This window comes from Schistocerca serialis, chromosome 9, assembly GCF_023864345.2.
Source record: "Schistocerca serialis cubense isolate TAMUIC-IGC-003099 chromosome 9, iqSchSeri2.2, whole genome shotgun sequence".
Classification (NCBI taxonomy): domain Eukaryota; kingdom Metazoa; phylum Arthropoda; class Insecta; order Orthoptera; family Acrididae; genus Schistocerca; species Schistocerca serialis.
In genome coordinates this window covers 277439535-277465282 of record NC_064646.1, presented here as the reverse complement: position 1 = coordinate 277465282, position 25748 = coordinate 277439535, and the positions used below count along the sequence as shown (strand labels likewise).

The window sequence follows — 25748 nt, the reverse complement described above, 5'->3', positions numbered from 1 at the left end:
GACCTTTTTTAGGTACTTATTGGCTTCTCATTATTGATGCCTACTCTAACTTTCCTTTTATTGTCCGTTGCACGTCGCCTACCACCGCAGCAACCACAAGTGCTCTCGCCCGCATTTTTTCTTTGGAAGGCCTTCCATCTACTCTTGGTACTGACAATGGACCGCAATTTGCCTCTTCCCATTTTGCGGATTTTTGTGCTCGTCATGGCGTTATGCATGTCATGGCCCCTCCGTTCCGTCCACAATCAAACGGTGAGGCTGAACAACTGGTCTGCACATTTAAGGCTCAGATGCGGAAACTCCTGACTTCTTCTGCTGCTGATGATGATGATGCACTTCTCCAATTTCTGGCTTCTTACCGTTTCACCCCCATGGGCAACCACAGCCCGGCTGAGCTCTTACATGTCCAGCAGCCCCGCACGCTACTTCATCTTCTGTGGCCTTCCACCTCACGGCCGCGGGTGCCTTCGCTTGGCCAGTTCACCGCCGACGACGTTGTCTGGGTACGGGGATATGGCAGGTGGCCAAAATGGAGTCCGGGCCGCATCTTACGACACCGTGGCTGATGCCTGTATGAAATACAGACGGACACGGGTGTTGCAGTGCGTCATTCGGACCAGCTTTGTCCTCGGGTGCTGGCAACACCTGTTGCGAATGCTGCTACACCACCTTTGGCTCTACCTGATGCTTGGGATCTTGGCATCTCTTCTTACTCACAACGCAGCCCTATCACCGTCATGTCGGTGCCAGTACAAGAACGGACGCCACCAGGAGACGTGCCCATGCAGGAACCGGATGACCATCATCTGTCGGAGCCAATCTTCTCGCCTCCTTCTCCTACGGACACCGACGCATCGCCCATGTCTCCTGTTATATCAACTGGGCTTACTGCAACAGGCAGATTGGTGCACGGGGCCCCAGCAGATTCGACCCCTATGTCTCCTGTCGTATCGACCCGTTATCGTCTGGGACACTTCCGTCCGTACGGGAAGCCGCCTCCTCGTGACTTTACGGCCAGTCAAACAACACCTATGGACATTAGCAATCTACAGGCCACCTCCATCAAAACCAGTGCAAAAATTTCAAAGGGGGGAAAAAGTGTTGTGACTCGCCGATCATTCAAAGTGCCGCCGCGCAATTACGCGCGTCCTCCACATGCGGCGCTGTCGGCCAGCCATGCAGCAGCCGCACCACCTAAGCGGCCAGCCAGCCAGCGGCCGCTAGACTTGGCCTCAGTGCTCATTCAAATGTTACCGTGTTCACATGTCTTGCTTTGTCCACTTGCTCAGTGACATATGTGTTGTGTCATTTTGAAATATATATGTTCAACTTGACATTATAACAAGTGTGAATTCTTATGTTGAAATTGAAATGTTATTTTTGCATTTAAAATCTTCCCGCCTAAGATACTGATGGCACCAGAGTTGTATTGTTTTTTTTTTTTTTTTGTGTTACTTTGGTGTAGCACTCCTTTGTTTATTCATGGTCTGTCAATCGTTCAATACACTTTGCTTTGTATTAAAACTTAATAAAAGTTGTTCCTACATATTCCCATGCCAGAATTTGAATTCCATAAACATTTATAGGCCATGGGTGCAATTTATTTGAAAAAATATTCATTACGAGTTTTGTTTGATATGCAATTTGATTGCCTCATGTGCCATTTTTTGTGCAATGTCAGACAAAGGGATCTCAAGAAACACCACGAAATTTGACAGATTGAATTTCCAGCTATGTAAACTTCAAATTCAGGCTTTGTTCAACACCTACAGCATTCAAAATGTGGCGGACATCCAGAGAGCAAAACCTAAGGATTTGAAAATGTCTGCTAGAAAACTGGGTTAAGGCAATACTTGTGTCACATGTTGCATTTCAACTGGGACCGAGTAATCGCAACTCTTATTTTTGATAACATGCACGCATGACTCATGAACAAATATCCAACATGAACAAATGCACTCTCATCAAAAATTCCCATGAATATTGAATGAATGTGAATGTTTTAGTGTCACAGCATATCACAAAATTCATTAACATTGTGATTCAGCTCATGGGCATGGGAGAAACCATGTCAGATGTAGCAATCATGGCCAAGATCCTCATAAGCCCTCTGATGAAGTTACACAGCCTAGTAATGGCCTGGAACACTGTGTCCAGCAATCAACAAATGGTTCTAAAACGCCAGGATTGGCTCCTCTCAGAAGAAAAACCAACTGAATTACTTGAAGATGGTGTCCACTGTCCTGGAAGTGACCATCTCAAGTCTCGAAGAAAGAGCATACAGATGCAAGAAAGTAGAACCTGAATCATGTGAATTCAAAAGGAAATTTACTTGCTGGACCTGCAGGAAGGAAGCCAAGCTGTCAAGACATTGCCCTTCTGAGAAGAATGTAATCAATAACAATGAATCCATTTGTGTTATCTCTATTTTGGTTGCAAAATAGAGGTAACATAAATGCATTCATTGTTACTGACTGTCACATGAGAAAGTCCCACATAATAAAATGATATGTGAGAGTATGCCAAATGCTGATACAAGAGATGTCTGGATCACAGGGCATTGCAGCACACCACTTTTTCCGTGGGAATTGTTCAGTCAAATCTCTGATGTCAACACACTGAAATTTCACTTGGAGGTAATGCAAAATGCAAAGTTAAGGGATAAGATCAATTAAAATAAAGAAAATTGTAAATGAGCATTGCAAAGACGGATGAATTTATCATGTAGTGTACATCACAAAAGTAAGGAAGAATTTGAAACTTCCTGGCAGATTAAAACTGTGTGCCCGACCGAGACTCGAACTCGGGACCTTTGCCTTTCGCGGGCAAGTGCTCTACCATCTGAGCTACTGAAGCACGACTCATGCCCGGTACTCACAGCTTTACTTCTGCCAGTATCTCGTCTCCTACCTTCCAAACTTTACAGAAGCTCTCCTGCGAACCTTGCAGAACTAGCACTCCTGAAAGAAAGGATACTGCGGAGACATGGCTTAGCCACAGCCTGGGGGATGTTTCCAGAATGAGATTTTTCACTCTGCAGGGGAGTGTGCGCTGATATGAAACTTCTGTAAAGTTTGGAAGGTAGGAGACAAGATACTGGTAGAATTAAAGCTGTGAGTACCGGGCGTGAGTCGTGCTTCGGTAGCTCAGATGGTAGAGCACTTGCCCACAAAAGGCAAAGGTCCGGAGTTCGAGTCTCGGTCGGGCACACAGTTTTAATATGCCAGGAAGTTCCATATCAGCGCACACTCCGCTGCAGAGTGAAAATCTCATTCTGAAGGAAGAATTTGTTTTGTTAGTATTTGCATGACAAAAGGTTTTGAGGCAACCTTTGTAGATAAGTTTGTAAACATTTCTCATGATGGATGTGTTGTCAACTAAGAATAAAGCAAGAAAACAAGATTTGTAGAATGTTTTTGTTTATCGAACTCCCAATGTGAGGTGAATTTGTTAACACTAAAGTGCCTCAAAACTTGACACAAAAGATTGGGTCATATAAATGTCAAATTGGTTGTGACAATATTATGAAAAGGAAAGTTGCTACTAATCATATAGTGGAGGTGCTATGTCAACCCCTCACCTGGTTCACATACATTGATGGCATCTTTGCAGTCTGGATTTCCAGAACCTCAACAGCTTCTCCCCCCATTTGCTTCACCTGGTCCTACTCAACCCAACGAGTCATGTTCCTAGACACTGGCCTCCAACTCAAAAATGGCTACATCAGAACCTCCATCCATTTCAAACCTACGAACCACCAGCAGTACCTCCACTTTGACAGCTGCCACCCGTTCCATACCAAGAAGTGTCTTCCTTACAGCCCAGCCACCCATGGTACTCGCATCTGCAGTGACAGTCCCTCTAGAAATATACTAAATATCTCACTGAAGCCATCACAGACAATAACTAACCTCCCAACCTTGTACAAAAACAAATCTCCCATGCCTTATCTTTCCAGTCTCCGACCACCTCCCTAAGTTCTGCAGTCCGGCCACAGAGGCACATTCTCCTCATTACTCAGTACCAACCAGGAATGGAGCAACTGAATTACATTCTCCGCCAGGGTTTCGACTACCTTTCGTCGTGCCCTGAAATAAGTAATGTCCTGCCCATTATCCTTCCCACCCCTCCCACAGTGATATTCTGCTGTCCACCGAACCTACACAATTTACTCAACCATCCTTACACAACGCCTGCTCCCAACCCCTTACCTAGACCTAGATGCAGGACCTGTCCCATACAGCCTCCCACCACCACCACCACCACCACCACCACCACCACCACCACCACCACCACCAGACTGATCATGATCACCACGTATCCCATTAAAGGCAGGGCTACCTGTGAAACCAGTCATGTGATCTACAAGTTAAGCTATAACCACTGTGCTGTGTTCTATGTGGATATGACAACCAACAAGCTGTCTGTCCGCATGAATGGCCACTGAAACTGTGGCCAAGCAGCAAGTGAACCACCCTGTTTGCTGAACACACTGCTAAGAATGACAGCCTTCATTTCAATGACTGCTTCACAGCTTGTGCCATATGAATCCTTCCCACTAACACCAGCTTTTCTGAGCTACACATATGGGAACTTTTCCTGCAATACAGCCTAAATTCCTGTAACCCTCCTGGCCTCAATCTTCGTTAGTCACTGTCTTCACCCATCCAGTACCTTCCCTGTTCCCATTCCAGCACTACACAGCTGTCATTCCAACATCACATTCAGTCTATTTACTTCTCTCCTTTTCAGCTGCTCCCCCCACCCCTCCCCACCTCCCCCAGCCCTCCATCTAACCTGCAGCACTTCGCTGTTCGCCACCCCCACCGTACTATATCCCCCCCCTCCCCACCCCAGCCTCCTCCTTACCCCCACCCAAGTTGCCACTCCAATCATGCACTGATGCTGCTGCTCACTGTATGGTTTCAGTTGCCTTTTGTCGTGCCTACCTGCCAACTCGCCATCTTTGCTATATGGTGAGTAACAACTTTCCTTTTCAAAACGTTACATTCCATCCTGGATTTTCTATTGTGCACATTGATTGTGAATTTGATCAAAAGAGGTCTTATCAAGGGAATATACACGTTTGTTGTGGCATCTTTTTGTAAAGTATCTCAATATGGAAAGTCTCACCATTCGAAGTTGACTGGTTCCATAAGGATCCACTTTGACACAGATTTCGAAGTTCGCCCATCTGTCAGCAACATTATGACAAGAAGATACTTTTTGACACTCCATGGTCAATTTAACAGGTAAGGCTTTGGACAATGTAATACTCAGTGCTTGGGAAAGGCTTGAACTTCACCCCTACATTAAGAACCCTGTCTCTGATTTTATTAGTGCTGTTGAGGAAGCCGTTAGGTGTCTGCCTAGTGATGCTGCAGAAGAAATAAGATGTAAAACATGCCATCCACTCACAGAAGCTCCACTTCAGGGCAACATTTCTGCTATGGAAAGGGCAACACTACAAAAGCTACCAGAAGATTCTGAAACATGGTTTTATCAGCTGATAAGGAAAACAACGGTGCTGTTGCCACGTGAGGTTTATGGAAAGATTTATAACTTGCTGAGCAGACCAGTGTATTGGAAGACTGACAAAAACCCCACAGGGAAAGTGGAAAGGAAAACCATCAGCACTGCTGAATCCTTCTGTTTCACAAGAAGTGGCCAAAAGAGTAAAATGCCATAGTTCTGTGCCACCCTGGTTATATGGTATTCTGAAGGTTTATAAAAAAAGAGGTTCTGTTACGGCTGATGGTTACTGCATCAGATTAGTACAGCACTGAAGAGGAACCAATCACAACATCAAGAAGATATGGAGCTGTTCAAGTCCAGGGCATTCCTTCCATACACCAGCAGCATTTCATTTAAAGTCAGTAGGATCATAAGGAAACATCAAGTCAAAGTTCACGGAATTGCCGGCCACCGGCAAAGACTAGTGCACTTCTCAGTTCAGTAAACAATGATCTGGGTTCGCAGAAGGCCAGAATTTACAAAATTCCTTGCGTGTGTGGCAAAGCTTACATAGGTCAGATTATACACTCAGTACATATGAAAGGTGCATTGAATATGATCACCACACTCACCTTTTGCAGGCTGTACCTGAGCACTGCATTACCATAGGACACTATGGATTATTCTGCCACAAAAATCTTGGACTCAGCTAAATCTCTTTGAGATTCAATAATTAAATAACCTGTGGAAATTCATCTAGCACAAAATCTTATTAACTGGGGCAGCAGCTTTTAACTGGACAAGGCTTGGGACCTGGTGACTTCTTTAATATCTTCTGAGAGAAAACATTTTATTCATAATGACAAGTCTGGCGACACTTGATGTTTGTTTTTAGTGAGATGAGCATGCATTTTGTGGACATGTAGTTTCATATTTTCAAATGTGCCCATGCACCACGGGTGGAACAGTATTTGCAGAGGGAGCGGATTTCGGCAGAGGTCACTCCTGTGGTGGTCACCAAAGCGCATGTGTTTCCGCACCAATTTTTGTTATAAAGCCAATATCGTGAACTAGCTGACACCAGTGGTGGCCACTCAACTGGAGATGGCTGGCAGCTGCCAGTCAAAATATTGTGGTAAGAAGTCAACATGATCTGGCTGCCATCATGAAACCTCAGAATATTCAGTACACCGGGAAAACTTCAAGAATCACATATGCAGACTGTCTTCCACAAAAATATTATGAAGAGGCAATTCTGGGTCAAGACAAATAAAAACAAGCAATTGAAGAGGAAATCTAAGCACTTCAATTGAATAAAACCTTGGTGGTCATGCCAAAACAGAACCCAAATGACAACAGAATCAAAGTGGGTTTTCAAAACCCAACCATCACAAACAGAAACTGACAACAATATGAAGTCCGAGTTGTTACTCAAGGCTTTACTCAATGCTCTGGCCTGGATTACAATAAAACATACTCACCAGTAGTGAGGTACAACTCACTACACATTTTGCTTGCGATTTTGGCCAAAGAAGATTTTGAAATGTTGCTATTTGATGTAAAAATTGCGTTTTTATATGGCACACTGGATGAGGAAATTCATATGTTGCTGCTGCAAGGTGTGATGCTGCAGGAGAACTAATACATACAAAAAATTTTAAAAATCTGTTACAGTTTAAAGCAGGCTTCCTATTGTTGGAATCAAACTTTTGTAAATTCTTGAACTGGTTGAGTTTCGTAAAGAGCACCATAGATAAATGTATCCTCACTGAGAATGTTGGAAATTATCTGGTCTTCTTGGGTTTGTTTATAGACAACGAGCTATCGACTGGAAAAAGCAAAGATTCTATCAAGCTCCCAGTACCTATTGCAACCTACATCCTTCTGAATCTGCTTAATGTATTCATCTCTTGGTCTCCCTCTACGATTTTTACCCTCCACACTTCCCTCCAATACTAAATTGGTGATCCGTTGATGCCTCAGAACATGTCCTACCAACCAATCCCTTCTTCTGGTCAAGTTGTGCCACAAACTTCTCTTCTCCCCAATCCTATTCAATATCTCCTCATTAGTTATATGATCTACCCATCTAATCTTCAGCATTCTTCTGTAGCACCACATTTTGAAAGCTTCTATTCTCTTCCTGTCCAAACTAGTTATTCTTCAGAAACACTTTCCTTGCCATTGCCAGTTGGCATTTTATATCGTCTCTACTTCGACCATCATCAGTTATTTTGCTCCCCAAATAGCAAAACTCCTTTACTACTTTAAGTGTCTCATTTCCTAATCTAATTTCCTCAGCATCACCTGACTTAATTAGACTACATTCCATTATCCTTGTTTTGCTTTTGTTGATGTTCATCTAATATCCTCCTTTCAAGACACTGCCCATTCCATTCAACTGTTACTCCTTTGCTGTCTCTGTCAGAATTACAATGTCATCGGCGAACCTCAAAGTTTTATTTCTTCTCCACAGATTGTAATACCCACCCCGAATTTTTCTTTTGTTTCCTTCACTGCTTGCTCAATATACAGATTGAATAACAATCAGGGAAAGGCTACAACCCTGTGTCACTCCCTTCCCAACCACTGCTTCCATTTCATGTCCCTTGACTCTTTATAACTGCCACCTGGTTTCTGTACAAATTGTAAATAGCCTTTCGCTCCTTGTATTTTATCCCTGCCACCTTTAGAATTTGAAAGAGTATTCCAGTCAACATTGTCAAAAGCTTTCTCTAAGTCTACAAATGCTAGAAACGTAGGTTTGCCTTTCCTTAATCTAGCTTCTAAGATAAGTCGTAGGGTCAGTATTCCCTCACGTGTTCCAATATTTCTAAGGAATCCAAACTGATCTTCACCGAGGTCAGCTTCTGCTAGTTTTTCCATTCGTCTGTAAAGAATTCGCGTTAGTATTTTGCAACTGTAAATTATTAAACTGATAGTTCGGTAATTTTCACATCTGTCAACACCTGCTTTCTTTGGGATTGGAATTATTATATTCCTCTTGAAGTCTGAGGGTATTTCACCTGTCTCATATGTCTTGTTCACCAGGTGGGAGAGTTTTGTCAGGTCTGGCTCTCCCAAGGCCGTCAGTAGTTCTAATGGAATGTTATCTACACCCGGGACCTTGTTTCGACTCATGTCTTTCAGTGCTCTGTCAAACTCTTCACGCAGTCCCATTTCACCTTCATCTACATCCTCTTCCATTTCCATAATGTTGTCCTCAAGTACTTTGCCCTTGTATAGACCCTCTATATACTCCTTCCACCTTTCTGCTTTCCCTTCTTTGCTTAGAACTGGGTTTCCATCTGAGCTCTTGATATTCATACAAGTGGTTCTCTTTTCCCCAAAGGTCTCTTTAATTTTCCTGTAGGCAGTATCTATCTTACCCCTAGCCAGATAAGTTTCTACATCTTTACATTTGTCCTCTAGCCATCCCTGCTTAGCCATTTTGCACTTCCTGTCGATCTCATTTTTAAGACGTTTGTACTCCTTTTTGCCTGCTTCATTTACTGCATTTTTATATTTTCTCCTTTCATCAATTAAATTCAATATTTCTTCTGTTACCCAAGAATTTCTACTAGCCCTTGTCTTCTTACCTACTTGATCCTCTGCTGCCTTCACTATTTCATCTCTCAAAGCTACCCATTCCTCTTCTACTGTATTTCTTTCCTCCATTCCTGTCAGTTGTTCCCTTATGCTCTCCCTGAAACTCTGTACAACCTCTGGTTTGGTCAGTTTATAGTATATGCAATGTGAATCCTGAAATGTTTGGAATTTGAAAATTCGAATCCTATATGCATTCTGGCACAGACAGATGTGAAATTGTATTCAGCAGATGAAAATGTGTCAATTGCAGAGAAATATCCATTCAAGGAAGCTGTTGGTTCACTTATTTCTCACAACTTTTAGTGACCAGATGTGGCTTTCACAGAGAAAGCAGCAAGAAAATACTTTTAACAGTTATGATGATAGTCGTTGTCAAGTGCTCATATGCATTTTGAAGTATATGTGGGGCACAGTATTCTGATCTACTGTACAAAAAGACTGAAGACATGATGGTTCTGTTGGAGTATAGTGATTCTGTTTATGTAGGGGATGTTGCAACAAGGTGGCTGACTTCCAGTTTTTTTTTTTTTTATCATCATCAAATGGACTGTTAACATGGTCCTCTCTGCATTAAAGAATGGTGGCCTTTAGCACCACACAAGCAAAATATATGGCATCCAGCATGGCTGTAAAAGAATTAACATGGCTGCAAAATCTGTTTAGGAATTTTGGAAATCAATGCAATCAAGCAACCACACTCTATATGGATAACCAGAGCTTGATAAGACTCATAAAAATTCTGAATCTTGTAAAAGACAAACACACTATTACTGGATATCATTTCATGAGATGAAAGTGTGAAGAGGGAGCAATCATTATCGAATATGTTTAAAGTTTAAAAACAGTATGTGGACATTTCAACCACGCATTGATTAAAGGTAGGTTTGTGGTGATGTGCACGAGCTTTAATATTGTCAGAAACAGATTTTAAAAACCTCAGACAGTGTGAGTGTTTAAACTGAAATGTTATTTTCACTTTTAAAATCTCCCCACCTAAGATACTGATGGCACCACAGCCACACTTCTTTTGATGTTCCTTGGCCATAGCCCTCTTGTCGATTCACTGTGCATTTGCCATTCGGTACACTTTGCCTTTTATTAATACATAATAAAAGTTGTTCCTTTATATTCCTGTGTCTAAATTTGAATTCCATAAAACAATACACTGTCTAGTCACATTAATGTGACCAACACCTATGGTTGATGCAATGTGCAGCAACTGCTATCAGACAGCAGGTGGGAGCACTAGCAGTGGAGGGTATATGAAGTGTGATGGGGGACATGGCAGACTGTGCAATCATTATAATGTAGGAATAGAGTGATTTATATGATTTCCAAATGAGCATGATCATTGGCTTTCAAGGCCAAGGGTGAAAGCATTTCCAAAATGGCTAAGTTCATAAACTGTCTGCATGCCCCCATAGTTAAAGTATACTGTGCATGGCAAAATAGCACTATCCAAAACCAGCACTGAGTCAGCTGTGGTGCACCATGGGCCACGCATGACAAGGGCAAGTGACAGTGGCACAGATATGTACAGTCAAATGGGCATGCAAATCTTTAGCAACTGACTGGCCACATGAACCACAAGGCTACCAACAATATCTCCTCAATGACTATTTAGCATATGTTACTGCATATGGGGTTCTGTAGCAGGCAGCCAGTTCATGCAACCACGCTGACTGCTGTTCATCGGTGATGAGACTGGAATTTGCACACTAACACCACAGCTGGATGACCAGTAAGTGGTAACAGGTGGCCTTTTCAGATGAATCACATTTTGCACTCCATTGGACAGATGGCTGTTGGTGCATATGGCATGACACGTCTGATGGTAAATACCCTGCAACAATCATCTGAAGTATCCAAGCTGGAGGAGGGATCGTTACGGTCTGAAATTTTTCTTATGACATTCTCTGGGTGATATAATCATAGAAGGCACAATGGATCAACACGAGTATGCCTTTATCCTTGAGGACCATGTCCACCCCTACAAGCAGTTTTTTTTCCACGGCACAACGGTATCTATCTGTAGGACAATGCCATGGGTCACAAAGCACGGAGTCTAAGGGCGTGGTTCAAAGAACACTAGGATGAGCTTACCATACTCCCAAAACCACAAAACACCCCAAATATAAACCAAATCAAGAATCAGTGGGAGTGCCTCTATCAGGCCATAAGCACCAAAAAACCTAGCACAGCTGGCCATAGCACAAGAGTCAGCATGGTACCACATCCCTATCAGTACTTTCCAAAACTTTGCCGAGATGCTTCATGGACGTCTCTCAGCAGTTTGAACTGCAAAAGCTGGTTATTCAGGCTTTTGACAGGTGGTCACATTAATGTGACTGAACAGCGTACTTTGCAATACCTAAGAAATCTATGTCAGCTCTGATTATTGGTTTTGGAAATTAGCATTTTGTTTGCAGTTGACATTTTGTTTTCAGTTTAAAGAACAATGAAAGGACAAAGCATGTGATAAGTCTGCTACAGAAAGATAAATCTTTGTTCCCACATATTTAAATAGTCTTTTCCTGTACTAGTACTCATCCAATGTGTTACTGTATCCACTTAGTTCACTACTGACTTTAGAGGCTTTTCATTTAATACCCACATGTTTATTATGTCAACAAGATGCTTACCTGCCTAAGTGTCTCATCAGCTATTGCTGCAACTGTCTCACAGCTCCCTCCAGAAACTGCTAAAGCAAATGCTGTTCTGCCATCTTCTGTTGAATGAGTGCACACGTTAGCTCCGTTCACAATCAAATGTTTCACAGCAACCACGTGGTTTCGATTAGCAGCAAACATTATAGGTGTCCAACCAGAAAGGTGACTGCAGAAGTTGATATTCTCACCTCTGAAATGCCAACATGATTTTATTGGCATTCAATATCATAGAAATAAGCACAGTTCTCAGATTAACTTGATTTTCCATAAATATAATATGCATGACAAGTGGGAAATAACTGAGAATAGATACTAACCTAACATAATACTTGTCACTTTATCATCTGATAATTTGCTCAGTTATTTTCATCTCTAACTATCTGTGAAACTATTGCTAATGCTGGCTGATGGATTATTATTGATTTTTATTCCCTTTAATGAATTTTACGAGTCTGCTTGATTGTGTTTATGTGTCATATTGGTACCTACACCTTTTTATTTGAAATAAACACTATTTCATTGTTCATTATTTCATAACCAGCAATTAACTGATTTCACTCCCTAAGGCACTGTCAAATTACAATACACCAGGAATTATGTTATGTTTATAGTCAATTATGATCCAAAAATGCAATGTAAGAAAAATCATGTGGTGGCACCATTGTTAAGATTTTTGCATAATCATAATAGGTATGGGCACAATTATCACAGGTGTGAATTTCATATTTAAAATGAAAAAATGCAATGCATATGCCGGTTATGTCACTGAATCAGCATACAATACATTAAGATTAGGGAAAAAAAAAATTCAGGAAGGAAAACACGGGCAGCAACTGCTTGCAGGTGGGTGTGCAAGGGGATAGGATGATGAGAAACATCATCTCGTAGAAGCAGCATGATCCCACCATGAGCAGGAATCCCCACTGTAAGGGCAAGGTCCATCCATAGCAAAGTAAAATGGGAAAGAGCAAAATGGTCACGAGGATGTAGCTTGGTTTCTTGGAGACAGACTACAAATGGACATTGCGATCCCAGGAGCAGCTGGAGGTCTGCCCTGTTAGACCGAAGGCCACAGATATTCCATTGTAAAAGGCCCATAAAATTTAGGAACTCCAGAGAATGAATAAGAAACACTCAAGTCGACGGCCGCTTAGGGCAAGCCATTGAGGGAGGATGGCCACTGGAATCCACAGGTGGAGGATCTTTGTCCACCAACTAAGCAGGATTAATAGAACTTCCCCAGTGTTGGTCAGTTGAAAAGGACCAACTAGTCTCAGAGGGGGAAGACTGTTTGCCTCTGGATGATTGTTTTGATTTTTTGGTGATTTGCAGAAGAGCCAGACGGCTGCGAACTCTAAGGACGCAAGAAATCTTCCCGGGAATAATTCTTTTTGTATTGACGGTTCGCTGGCTGCATTGCAATCGTCTTCACCGGTGAGGGCGACGAGCAGGTAGCAGAATCTACAGCCCGGGAAGCAGGAGACAGAGTGTCAGCTTTAAGGCAAAGCGTCTTTGCCACCCTCAAACTGAAAAGTAAGTCACAAGTTTGCGTAGCCATGTTTTTTGTGGGACGGGGAGGGGCTAACACAGCGTTGTAGCTTCCAGACGAAGGGACATATAGTTTACAGCTTTCCATCAGTTTCGTTCTCCCTTATCTCCTGAACAGCCTGCTCATCATGATAGATGGGACAAGAATGAGAAGCAGCAGCATGGTCTCCATTACAATTGATGCAGAGGGGGGAAGGAGGTGGACAGGCGCCCTCATGTGCATCCCTGAAACAAGTGACACATTTGGCTGTGTTTTTACATGATTGCTCGGATCTCAATGGATTGGGAATGAAAGGGTGCACAGAGATGACTTCATAGCCTGCCTTTATCTTGGTAGGAAGTGTTAACCGATCAAACGTCATGAACAATGTGCGAGTGGGCACCAGATTGGCAGCTTCCTTCTTCATAACTCTATAAACAGCAGTAACGCCCTGATCTGACAGATAATTAGTTATTTCATTCTCCATCAAACCATCCAACAGCTGGGTGTAGATAACACTGCAGGACGAGTTAAGTGTACTGTGAGCCTCCACTTTTATAGGATATTTGTGGAGGATTTGGGCCTCGAGTAGTTTCTGGACCTGGAGAGCACTATCAATTTCCAAAAGTAGAGTTCCACTGCGGAGATGAGAGCATGACTTCACAGGGCCAGTGATGCCATCCATACCTTTCTGTATAACAAAGGGGTTAACAGTAGCAAAAGTCTGGTTTTCGCCTAAACGTGAGACTACTAGATATCGAGGCACAACAGGAAGAGACATTGAGACAGGAGCCTCAGTCTACTTTCTTTTATGTGAAACACACTGAGAAAGAGAAGGAAAAATCAGTCACTGGGAAGGAGTCCCCATGACTGCCAGCATCTCCGATGGCATGCTCCTTCCAGTCAGGGGCCCTCCAAAGGGGAGTGCCCTGCCTTAGGTGATTTTCCACAGCTTAGGTCACACCTCCCGAATGACCGACAGAGGGACCAATCAGCAAAGGAGGAAGGTAACAGCTCAGGCAATCACCCCTCCCTTGGCCTGGCCTGTACCAGAGGCTACGTGCAGGTCCTACATGCCAACCCGGGGCTGGGAATTATCCGTTACCCAGCCTTCTGCTACACATCAAACACGTGGCTGGCCGTCAGTCACACACAGGGAGGAGGAGAAAAGATAAGAAGGAAAGGAAGAAAGAAAGAATGGCCTCAAACGCCACAGTGGAGGGAAAAGGGGGCAGCAGAGGGAAGGGGGCAGCACAAGAGAGAATATTCCTATAAGAAAATCAACACAAATGAGCTTCAAGAGCCCATTGAGGCACGAGACATCTCCCCAAGAGAGGGGAAAAGGACAGGAGAAGAGAGGACAAACAGCACAGAAAAAAGCAGTGCTGCGAGACTGGGGCCCCATGGTCACCAAGCACATACTAACTTAAGAGCGTTGAGCCCCTGGTGGGGTGGGGGGGGGGGGGGGGGGGGCGCATCAGGCAAAGAATGATGTTCAATATGTCCTCCATGTACATAAGTAAAGCCCATGTGAGCATCAGCCATAGAGATGGCAGTGTAAACCACTTTGTGTCCTCGGTACATGTCAAGTATCGAGAGGAAGTGGCAGCAGAGAGCTGTGGGGTTAACTGAGTCCTTAGGGCCATGTGAAAGGTCCAGGCAAAGCCGCGGCCTAGGTGTACACCATGGAGGTGTACGTGAATAGACCTCAAGGATAGGTGGTTAACGCAAGGACTCCAGTTAGGAAAGAAGGGATCAGACACGAACTGCAATTGGAAGCCCTGACCTGGGCCGCCGATGTGGGAGATGAACTGCCGTGGGTGGGAAAAGGAGATGGCGATTCAGATGTGCAGGAGAACTACAAATGTGTGCAGCATAACTGACCAGCAGTTGTGCCTGCCTAACCTCCAATGGAGGGACTCTGGCCTCGACCAGGATGCTGGTCACTGGACTTGTCCTAAAACGGAGTTGTTGAATCAGTGCAGCCAATGCATTCAGGGGTACTGCACCTTCTGGGGGAAGATATATGTTGCAGACAGTTATTTCCTGTGTCATCCTTATACTGACAGCCACAGATTTGAGAGGGGTTTGAAGGGGCACTGACTCACTACATACCGAGTTCAGGACATAGATGCAAACTTGACCTGACACTGTTATATTTGCTATGGTTCTTTTAATATCCCCTGTAGCTGTGAAGGGCAGGGGTCCATGTTTCAGGGAACCACGTTTCCTGGAAGGCAATGCAGAAAGCAGGTATAAAGCTTAACAATTGCTGTAGCTCAGCCAGGTGGTGCAAAAAAAAAAACATGAGTGAAAAGTGTGGGCTCTGTCGTAGGTTTGTGAGTAGTGGATTACGGTGTGGGAATGTAGAATCTGTAGTGGAAACAAGTTAATAGAGGAGCAGGAGTGTAAGATCTGTGCCCTTCAGGTGCAGTTACAATGCGCAAAGGAGTAACTAGATAGGTTGAGGAGGGTGAAGGGTGGTGGGGAATGGGAACTGACAGTTGGCAAGAAGGTAGCTAGGAAGAGGAGGTATTCAGACAGTTTTACTTTGCATACATGCAATAGATGCAACCAACTGTCAGAGTTGAGTGGAGAGGAGCCTAGTGTAGCCGTAGATGTAGGTAACTTGCAGCAGTCCTCAGCAATTAGGAGGCCTAGGTTAGTTGCAAAATCTAGCAGAAAGAAGGTTCTGCTGCTAAGTATTTCCCACGTAGAAAAAAAAAAAAAAAAAAAAAAAAAAAAAAAAGGGGTAAAAACAGAGTAAAAGGGGAAGAAAAGAGGATTACGGTCAGGGAGGTGAATCGGGAATCTCTGAACACTGCCTGCAGTGAGAGACACCCAAACACTCACCGCCCTGCCCAACACCAGAGAGATTAAAAACCTTAAAACTGAGAATAAAAACCACTCTCCCGGAGGAAACCGAGAGCCAGAGAGACCATCCGGGAATCGTCAGCCAACATCAAAGGTAAAGTGTGGGGGAGTCTGTACTTAGCACGCAGAGCCAAAAGAAGGGGGCATTCAACCAAAATGTGGGCCACTGACTGGAAGGCTCCACTACCACATAGCGGGGGTGGCTCATCACGCAAAAGAAAACCATGGGTCAGCCTGGTATGGCCAATGCAGAGACGACACAGTGTGGTCGAGTCCTTTCGGGAGAGGCGAAAGGAAGAACGCCATGGGCCTGGTGTCACCTTAATTGCACGAAGTTTATTAGACAGTGGAGTAGCCTCCCAAGAATTGGCCCATGACTGTGCGAAGTGGGATTTGATGTGAAGCCGTAAATCCACTGCAGGAGGGGTTACAGAAAACGGGGGGTAAGTAACTGCTCCACCAGCCAAACGATCAGCGAGCTCATTACCCGGGATACCCACATGGCCAGGGACCCATAGGAAGTCACTGGAACAAGCAGCACGGTGAATATCAGCGAGATGGTCATGGATGGCAGAGACCAAGGTATGGCACGAAAAACACTGGTCAATAGCAAGAAGGCCACTCATCGAGTCCGTACATAACAAAACGCGGTTGTGTTGGGATTGTGTAATAAAGGTAAGGGCCCAGGAAATTGCCATCAATTCCGCAGTAAACACCCCACATGTAGGTGGCAGCAGATGATTTTCTGTTCCAACAGAGGACGTGAAGGCATACACAACATGATCAGCAGATTTAGAGCCATCAGTGTAAAAAACAACAGCATCCCGAAACTCCCATAAAATTTGGTGGAAAAAGGAACGGAACACCACCGAGGGGATGGAATCTTTCGGACCACGGCGGAGATCCATCTGAATTCGAGGCCGAGGAACTAACCAAGGAGGGGTGGAGGGGAGGGAGCGAGGAAGACAGGACAAAGAAGGAAGCTGAAAATCACGGTAAAGAGACGCAAGGCGCAGCCCAACCGGTAAACCAGCCTGAGGGCGGGAGTCGGGTGGGTGACGTCCATGGTCTGGGAACAGGATAGAATAGGAAGGATGAGTGGGAGAAGAACGGATAGTGAGGGCATAAGACACCAGAAGCTGGGACCGCCGAACAGAAAGGGGGGGGGGGGGATCCCAGCTTCAACCAGGAGACTATCAACAGGGCTAGTAGGGAAGGCACCGGTGGCCAAACGGATACCACGATGGTGGACTGGATCCAGCACGTGCAGTGTGGAAGGAGCAGCTGAACCATAAACTTGACAACCATAGTCCAAACGAGACAGAACTAGAGCACGATAAAGACGGAGGAGGAGGAACGGTCTGCACCCCAAGAGGAGTGGGCAAGGAAGCGAAAGACATTAAGGTTACGGAAACATCCTACCTTCAGGAGTCTGATATGGGGCAGCCAAGTGAGCTTGTTGTCGAAAAGAAGACCCAGGAAACGAAACTGTGGAACCACAGGCAATCGTTGTGCAGCGAGATAGAGCTCTGGATCAGGGTGGACCGTAGTACGGCGACAGAAGTGGACCACCCGCGATTTTAAAGGAGAGAATTGAAACCCGTGTGAGAGGGTCCATGCAGAGGCACACCGTATAGCCACCTGGAGCTGCCGTTCTGCAGATGCCATTGAGGAGGAACTAACCCAAATGCAGAAATCATCCACATACAGGGCAGGGGCGACCAAGGGACCAACAGAGGCCACAAGTCCATCGATAGCAATGAGGAAAAGAAGGACACTCAAGACAGAACCCTGTGGGATGCCTGTCTCCTGGGTCCGTGGAGAACTAAAAGCAGTACCAACTCGAACTCTGAATGACCGATGGATCAGGAACTGGCAGATAAAAATCAGGAGTGGGCCCCGAAGACCCCACTGATGAAGGGTTAGTAAGATGTGATGGCGCCAGGCCGTGTCATAGGCCTTGTGAAGGTCAAAAAACACTGCAACCAAATGGCGGCGCTGGGAAAAAGCCTGCCGAACTGCGGATTCCAAGCGAAGTAAATGATCGATTGGAGATCGTCCCTCTCGAAAGCCACACTGGTAAGGGGACAATAGATCCCGAGATTCGAGGACCCAAGTGAGCCGACGGGCTACCATCCGTTCAAGTAACTTACAAACAACATTGGTCAAACTAATTGGCCGATAGCTGTCAACAGATAGGGGGTTCTTACCAGGCTTAAGGACAGGAGCCACAATGCTATCACTCCACGGAGAAGGGAAGTCACCCTGGAGCCAGATATGGTTAAACACTCGAAGAAGATGTTGCCGTTGTGGAGCACTGAGATGTTTAAGCAGTTGGTTATGAATGGAATCTGGGCCAGGGGCCGTACCATGAGAAGAAGATAGAGCAGAAATAAATTCCCATTCAGTAAAAGGTTCATTGTAAGATTCTGACTCACAAGTGGTGAAACATAAGGTGAGAGCTTCAGCCTGCTGTTTTTGATGAAGGAAAGCAGCTGGATAGGAGGCTGAAGCTGATGCCACTGCAAAATGGGTCGCAAGATGTTCTGCGAGAACTAATGGGTCCGTACAAATGCCATCTGGGAGATGAAGGCCTGGGAGGGTGGACTGCCAATGGCAACCTTGGAGAGAGCGAAGTGTAGCCCATACCTGTGACAGAGGGACAGTGGAACCAAGGGAAGAAACGAATCGTTCCCAACATATCCGCTTGCTCTGTTTGATTAAATAACGGGCTTTAGCGCGAAGGCGTTTAAAAGTAGTAAGGCTGGCTACGGATGGGTGCCTCTTAAAGTGTTGCAAAGCTCGACGGTGATCACGGATGGCAATGGCAATGGTCGTACTCCACCACGGGACTTGCCGGCGACAAAATGGTCCAGATGAGCGCGGGACAGCAAGGTTAGCAGCGCGAACAATCGCGTCAGACACGTCACGTAGGACGTCATCAATGCAACCCAACAAAGAGGGAGAAAACTCGACCTGTGCAGTGTATAGAGGCCAATCGGCGCAGTGGAAAGACCAACGAGGTAACCTGTCCATCGGGGAGCAGGAAGGGAGCGTGATAATCAACGGGAAATGGTCACTATCACAAAGGTCATCGTGTGGCGACCAGTGTAATGAAGGGAGGAGAGAGGGAGAAGAAAGAGAAAGATCAATGGCAGAAAAGGTACCATGACCGGCACTGAAATGAGTAGGGGAGCCATCATTAAGAAGGCACAGGTCGTGGTCTGCAATAAATTGGTCTATAAGAAGACCTCGTCTAGATGGAAAGGCACTGCCCCACAAAGGATGATGAGCATTAAAATCCCCAAGGAGGAGGAAGGGAGGAGGAAGTTGCTGAAGAAGGGTGGTTAAGGCAGCAGGTGTAAGAGTCCTGTCAGGAGGGAGATAAAGATTGCAAACTGTGACTGCAGAGTCTAAGTGGACCCTAACAGCAACCGCTTCCAATGTAGTTTGGAGAGGAATCCACGTGCTAGCAATGTCTGTACGGACCAACGTACAAACGCCACCAGGAGCCCGCAAGGGTCCGACCCGATTTTGACAGAAAACACGGAACCCACGGAGGGTCGGTGAGTGAGCATCAGTAAAATGAGATTCCTGGAGAACCACACAAGCTGCAGAGTAGGATGAAAGAAGGGATTTCAATTCCGGAAGGTGACGATAGTAGCCATTACAATTCCATTGCAGAACCACAGAACGATGGTTTAAATGAGGGCTGAACACGCTAAATCCAGTCATACCGCCGGGTCCCCACCCGTCACCGACAAGGAGGGGGCGACATCCATGAACGACAGGTCAGAATCCGGTTGTGAAGTCGGGGAAGGGACCTCCGGTGACACCAGAGGCTCTTTGTCCCGGGACTTATGTTTCTTGTTCTTTTCAGGCTGAGATCGAGGAGGGCTGTATGGCATAAAGGAGCCAGCTGCAGCAAGATCAGGAACAGAAAGAGACCGGGCGACCTGGGGGCTGACAGACCGCAGCTCTCGCGGTCGCCGCGCAGCAGCAGACCTTTGACCTGGAAGGTGCCGGGAAGGGGCATCCCGGGAGAGGCGCCCTTGACCGGCAGACGCCGAAGGAGTGGGACACTTCTCCGGCTGGGGAGGGGGAGCAGCGCCCATAGGAGAAGGTGTGGGAGCCGCAGGGGAGGGGGGAAGGAGAGGGGTCCGGGATGGGGGTAAGGAAGGGGGAGGAAGGGGTGAAGATGTAACCAAGGCGTAACTAGATGTCATGGACACAGGGTGCAGTCGTGCATATTTCTTACGGGCCTCTGTGTAGCTTAAACGATCGAGGGACTTATACTCCTGTATCTTTTTTTCTTTCTTATATACTGGGCAATCTGGTGAACGTGGAGAATGACTACCATGACAATATACACATACAGGAGGGGGAACACAGGGACTCCCCTCATGGAGTGGACGTCCACCGTCACCACAGAGAGGGTCCTGGGAACAGCGAGAAGACATGTGGCCAAAACGCAAGCACTTAAAACACCTCATAGGAGGTGGGATGTACGGCTTCACATCACAGCGATAGACCATAATCTTATCTTTCTCAGGAAGGGTATCCCCTTCAAAGGCCAGAATAAAGGCACCAGTATCAATACGATTATCTTTAGGACCCTTCTGAACATGCCGAACAAAGTGAACACCCCGCCGTCCGAGATTGTCCCGAAGTTCCTCATCAGTTTGAAGGATGAGGTCCCTGTGAAAAATCACACCTTGTACCATATTTAGAGACTGGTGAGGCGTAATGGACACAGGAATTGTGCCAAGATGGGTACAGGCACGAAGGGCCGCAGATTGGGCAGCTGAAGCAGTTTTTATCAGCAACGAACCCGACCGCATCTTGCTCAGGGAGTCCACTTCGCCGAACTTGTCTTCAATGTGTTCCACAAAGAATAAAGGTTTGACACTGGTGAAAGTATCTCCATCAGTCCTGGTGCAAACTAGATAACGGGGGAAAGGTTTTGCCCCTAGACGACGGGCCTGACCCTCTTCCCAGGGGGTAGCCATGGAAGGGAAGGCCGAAGGGGCAAGAGAAGCAGCACTTGAAGAATCAGTACCACGCAGAGAGACGGTCGCAGAAGAATGGCCAGAGTTTCGGACCCGTATGCGTTTCATCTGCATAGCGTCCGCCCTGATACCACCCACTCCGATCAGGGGCTCTCCTCAAGGGTGCCACCCAGCCACAGCAAGGGCCATCTGGCACGGCGGCCATTGCCGGGAGTTCCGATGCTCCAGGATGACAAGCAACCACTCCAAGGCATGCATGAGGAGGTCACAGCTCAGGTATCAGAAGTGTGATCCCTGTGTGTTCAGGGAGCTCAAACAAAAGGGTACATAGCGACCCCACCACACGGGCTGGCTACCGTGCTGGCTATGCACCCTAGCATCAGACAACGACGTGAAAGAAAAGGTGGAATGTACTAGGAGGGCGCACGTCAGAGACACTAGGTAAGGTGCTCTTCCCCAAATGGCTCACACTACGGAAGAGAAATTTTGGAATGGAGGTCAAACCCCAGAGGGGGACCAAGGAATACCAAAAGGAGGAGATGATTACGCAACAAAGCCGGAGTGTAAAACCAACAGAACCAGGAGGATAGCGGGGGCCAACATAAGCAAGGACACCAACAGAGGGAGAGGAGAGGGCGAGGGGAAAGGAGCATGGAGGGGAAAGGAGGGGAAGGGAAAGGAAATGCAGCCCGGGAGAGAAAGAAGGCTGCAATGGCTCGGGTCCCCGTGCTCGCCATGCACGTATCCACAAAAGAGTTGTGGACCCCCTGGGAGGTAGAGGTGTGGGCCAGCAGTTGCAGGAAGTGTTTGGGAGTGAGTACCAGGTCACAAGCATTGTGATGCCTAGTGCAGGGTTGGCTCAGGCGACAAAGTGTAGGGGAGTTATGTAAGAATTTTACGGAGGAGGATCAGGTAGTGATAGTGGGTGGAGCAGGGAACAGTCTCGATAGGGATGGGAAATATGATGTCAGTGGTGACTTGGTTAAGATAGCTACTCGAACTGGTGGCACTAATGTGCATTTCGTGCAACTGTTTCAGCGTCAAGATCAGCCTCACCTTAATGCGGCTGTTAGGCGCGTTAATGTGGGGCTGGGAGGGCACTGATGGCAGAGGGCATGGATCACATCTCAGTGGTGCCAGTTGGGTCTATCAGTAGGTGGAGTTTCACTAGGCATGGCCTGCACATCAATAGGCATGGGAAGGGGAGGCTGGCTAAGCCTACAGGTGACAGTGTAGTGGGTGGTGGTGGTGGTAGTGGTGTCACTCATGGAAAAATTCCTGTAGTAGTTGGTGTTAGAGCTGCACCTTTTTTAGACTGAAGTCAGCTGATAGGTATACCTGCTTAAAGATAGTGCCTCTAACTAAGGGCTCACCTCCAGAGGATGTAATGTTTCCAAGTAGAGAAGAAATTAGCATATTTCATCAAAATATAAGAGGTATTAGAGATAAAGTTAGTGAACTGCTAATAGAGGTTAACTCTGAAATTATTGGTATATAAGAGCACCACTTAAATAATTTGATAATTCAGAGGCTTCCTTTACCAGGCTACAGATTAGCTGGCTGTTTCTCAAGGAGTTCCTTGCGGGGTGGGGGAGTGGCTCTGTACGTAAAAAACAGTATATCATTTGAGTCCATAGACGTATCACGACACTGCACTGAACAGATATTTGAAAGTTGTGCAGCATTAGTTCAATTTAGTGAAACTAAACTTCTAATTGCTGTTGTTTATAGGTCCCCTAACTCCGACTCAGCTTAAGCTAGAGAGGGTTCTTTATTCACTTTTCAGGAAGTACCAGAAAGTAGTTATGTGTGGTGACCTCAAATTTAATTTTGTATATGATTGTGCAAGAAAAACGATGTTGGTAGCTCTCCTAAATTCATATGATCTGATGCAAACTGTGTTTTTCCAACTAGGGTGCAGGGGAACAGTAGCACAGTCATAGACAATATTTTTATTCCTTCTTCATTACTAGATGGGCATTCTGTTAGTAAAAGGGTGAATGGCCTTTCAGACCATGATGCACAAATTTTAACACTAACAGATTTTTGTACTCAAATAAATGTCATATTTAATTACAAACTACGTAGGGAAGTTAATCCAACAGCAAAAGAGAGTTTTTTAAAGCTTGTCAAGGAACAAGAGTGGCAAGATGTTTATAGTGCCGGTAATATAGCTGATAAATACAATGCTTTCCATAACACATTTCTCATGCTCTTTGAGAACAGTAATGGACAGCCCGGTTGGCTGACTAGTGGGATAAGGATACCATGTAGAACAAAGCGGGAATTATATCAAAATGTTAGAAGTAGTCACAATCAAGCTACAGTAGCCCATTACAAACAGTATTGTAAGGTGCTTAAAATGTTATTAACAAGGCAAAAAGTATGTGGTATGCAAATAGAATAGCTAATTCACAGGATAAAATTAAAGCCATATGGTCAGTTGTGAAGGAAGGAAGGTCGATGATATAAAGTCAGTTTGCAGTAATAATATTTCTGTTACTGATAAATCAGATATATGTACAGTATTTAACAATCATTTTCTGAGCATTGCTGGTGAATTAAATAAAAATTTAGTTTCTACAGGAAATCATATAAATTTCTTAGCAAATGCCTTTCCGAGATTGACATCTGAAATACTCCTCTGTGATACAGACAAGAGGGAGACGGAGTCAATAATTAAATCACTGAAGACTAAGGACTCTCATGGTTATGATGGAGTGCCTAGCAGAATATTAAAGTACTGTGCTGCACATGTTAGCCCTGTATTTAGCCATATTTGCAATTTTTCCTTTAGGAATGATCCGTTTCCTGAGCGATTAAAGTACTCAGTAGTAAAGCCACTTTATAAAAAGGGAGAAAGGGATAATGTAGATAATTTTAGACCTATTTCTATGCCATCAGTGTTTGCAAAAGTCATCGAAAAGGCTGTATATGTAAGATTATTTGATCATTTTATATCACACGATTTGCAATCAAATGTACAGTTCGGCTTTAGAAGTCATTTGACTACTGAAAATGCTATATTCTCTTTTCTCTGTGAGGTACTGGATGGGCTAAACAAAAAGTTTCAATGCTTTGTGTATGTTTTGATTCAACAAAGGCATTTGACTGTGTTGATCTCACAACATTGCTCCAGAAGTTGGACCATTATGGCATAAGGGGAGTAGCTCACAATTGGTTCACCTCTTACTTTAGCAACAGGCAGCAAAAGGTCATTATTCACAATGTTGATAACGACTGATTTGGGATCTGAGTGGGGTACTGTCAATGGGGCCGCTCCTGTTCCTTATTTATATAAATGATATGCCCTCTAGTATTATGGGTAACTCTAAAATATTTCTGTTTGATGATGACACTAGCTTGGTAGTAAAGGATGTTGTGTGCAACATTGACTCGGTTTCAAGTAGTGCAGTACATGACTTCAGTTCATGGCTTGTAGAAAATAAACTAACGTTAAATCACAGTAAGACTCAGTTTTTACAGTTTCTAACACACGATTCAACAAAACCTGATGTTTTAATCTCACAGAACGGCCATATGATTAGTGAAACTGAACAGTTCAAATTTCTAGGTGTTCAGATAGATAGTAAGCTGTCATGGAAAGCCCACATTCAGGATCTTGTTCAAAGACTTAATACTGCCATTCTCACTATTCGAACAGTATCAAAAGTGAGCGATACTTCGACACGTAAATTAGTCTACTTTGCTTATTTTCATTCACTTATGACATATGGTATTATGTTTTGGGGTAACTCTTCCCATTCTATAAGGATATTTTTGGCTCAGAAATGGGTGGTTCGGGCAATAAGTTGTGCAAGTTCACGAACTTCTTGTCGACCTCTGTTCACGAGTCCGGGTATTTTGATATTGGCCTCTCAATATGTATATTCCTTATTGTCGTTTCTCATTACCAATATTAGTTTATTTCCAAGAATAAGCAGCTTTCACCAGTTAACACTCAGCAGAAATCAAAGCTCCATTTGGATCGGACTTCCTTAACTCTTGTGCAAAAAGGTGTGCAGTATACTGCTGCATCCATTTTCAATAAGCTGCCACTCGAATTCAAAAATCTTAGCAGTAATCCACGCACTTTCAAATCGAAACTGAAGAGTTTCCTCATGGGTCACTCCTCCTATTCTGCCGAGGAGTTCCTTGAATAATTAAGCCGATTCTTATTGTATTGCTGACAGTGTTTACTTAAACTTATGGATTGACTTTTTTTCAGGTTCATGAATATTTATTTTTATCCGTTATTACTTTTATGTTTTAAGTTCATGTACTGACACGTTCCATGACCTTGGAGATTTTCTCCTCAATTTGGTCATACAGAACTTAACGTGTAAATAAATAAATAAATAAACAAACAAACACCAGAATCTCCACCCCATCCTCAGACACAGAGCTTGTTGGTAGTGGTGGTGTAGGTTCCACTGCAATTCCCTTGTTCTTGGGGGTCTTCTTTTTAGGTTTCTCTCTCTGCTACTTGGGTTTCTCTGGCTGGGAGAGCTTCACTGATTCAGTCTCAGGGACTGAGGATGATCGTGAAGCCGTAGGACCAGCTGCTTTTGGGCACTCCAGCCACTGGCAGGTGTCATCTTTCCC

General features: G+C 44.9%; 1 protein-coding gene across 2 annotated transcripts in view; it reads right to left on the bottom strand.

The window, feature by feature from the left end:
• Window positions 1–25748, bottom strand: part of LOC126419322 (ankyrin repeat and SAM domain-containing protein 3-like) — a 123016-nt gene that overhangs the window by 69689 nt on the left and 27579 nt on the right. For both annotated transcript variants that reach the window (XM_050086502.1, XM_050086501.1), the window contains exon 2: window positions 11706–11922. In XM_050086502.1, the coding sequence (XP_049942459.1) occupies window positions 11706–11873 (168 nt within the window). In that variant the 5' untranslated portion in view covers window positions 11874–11922. The remainder of the gene's footprint in view (window positions 1–11705; window positions 11923–25748) is intronic.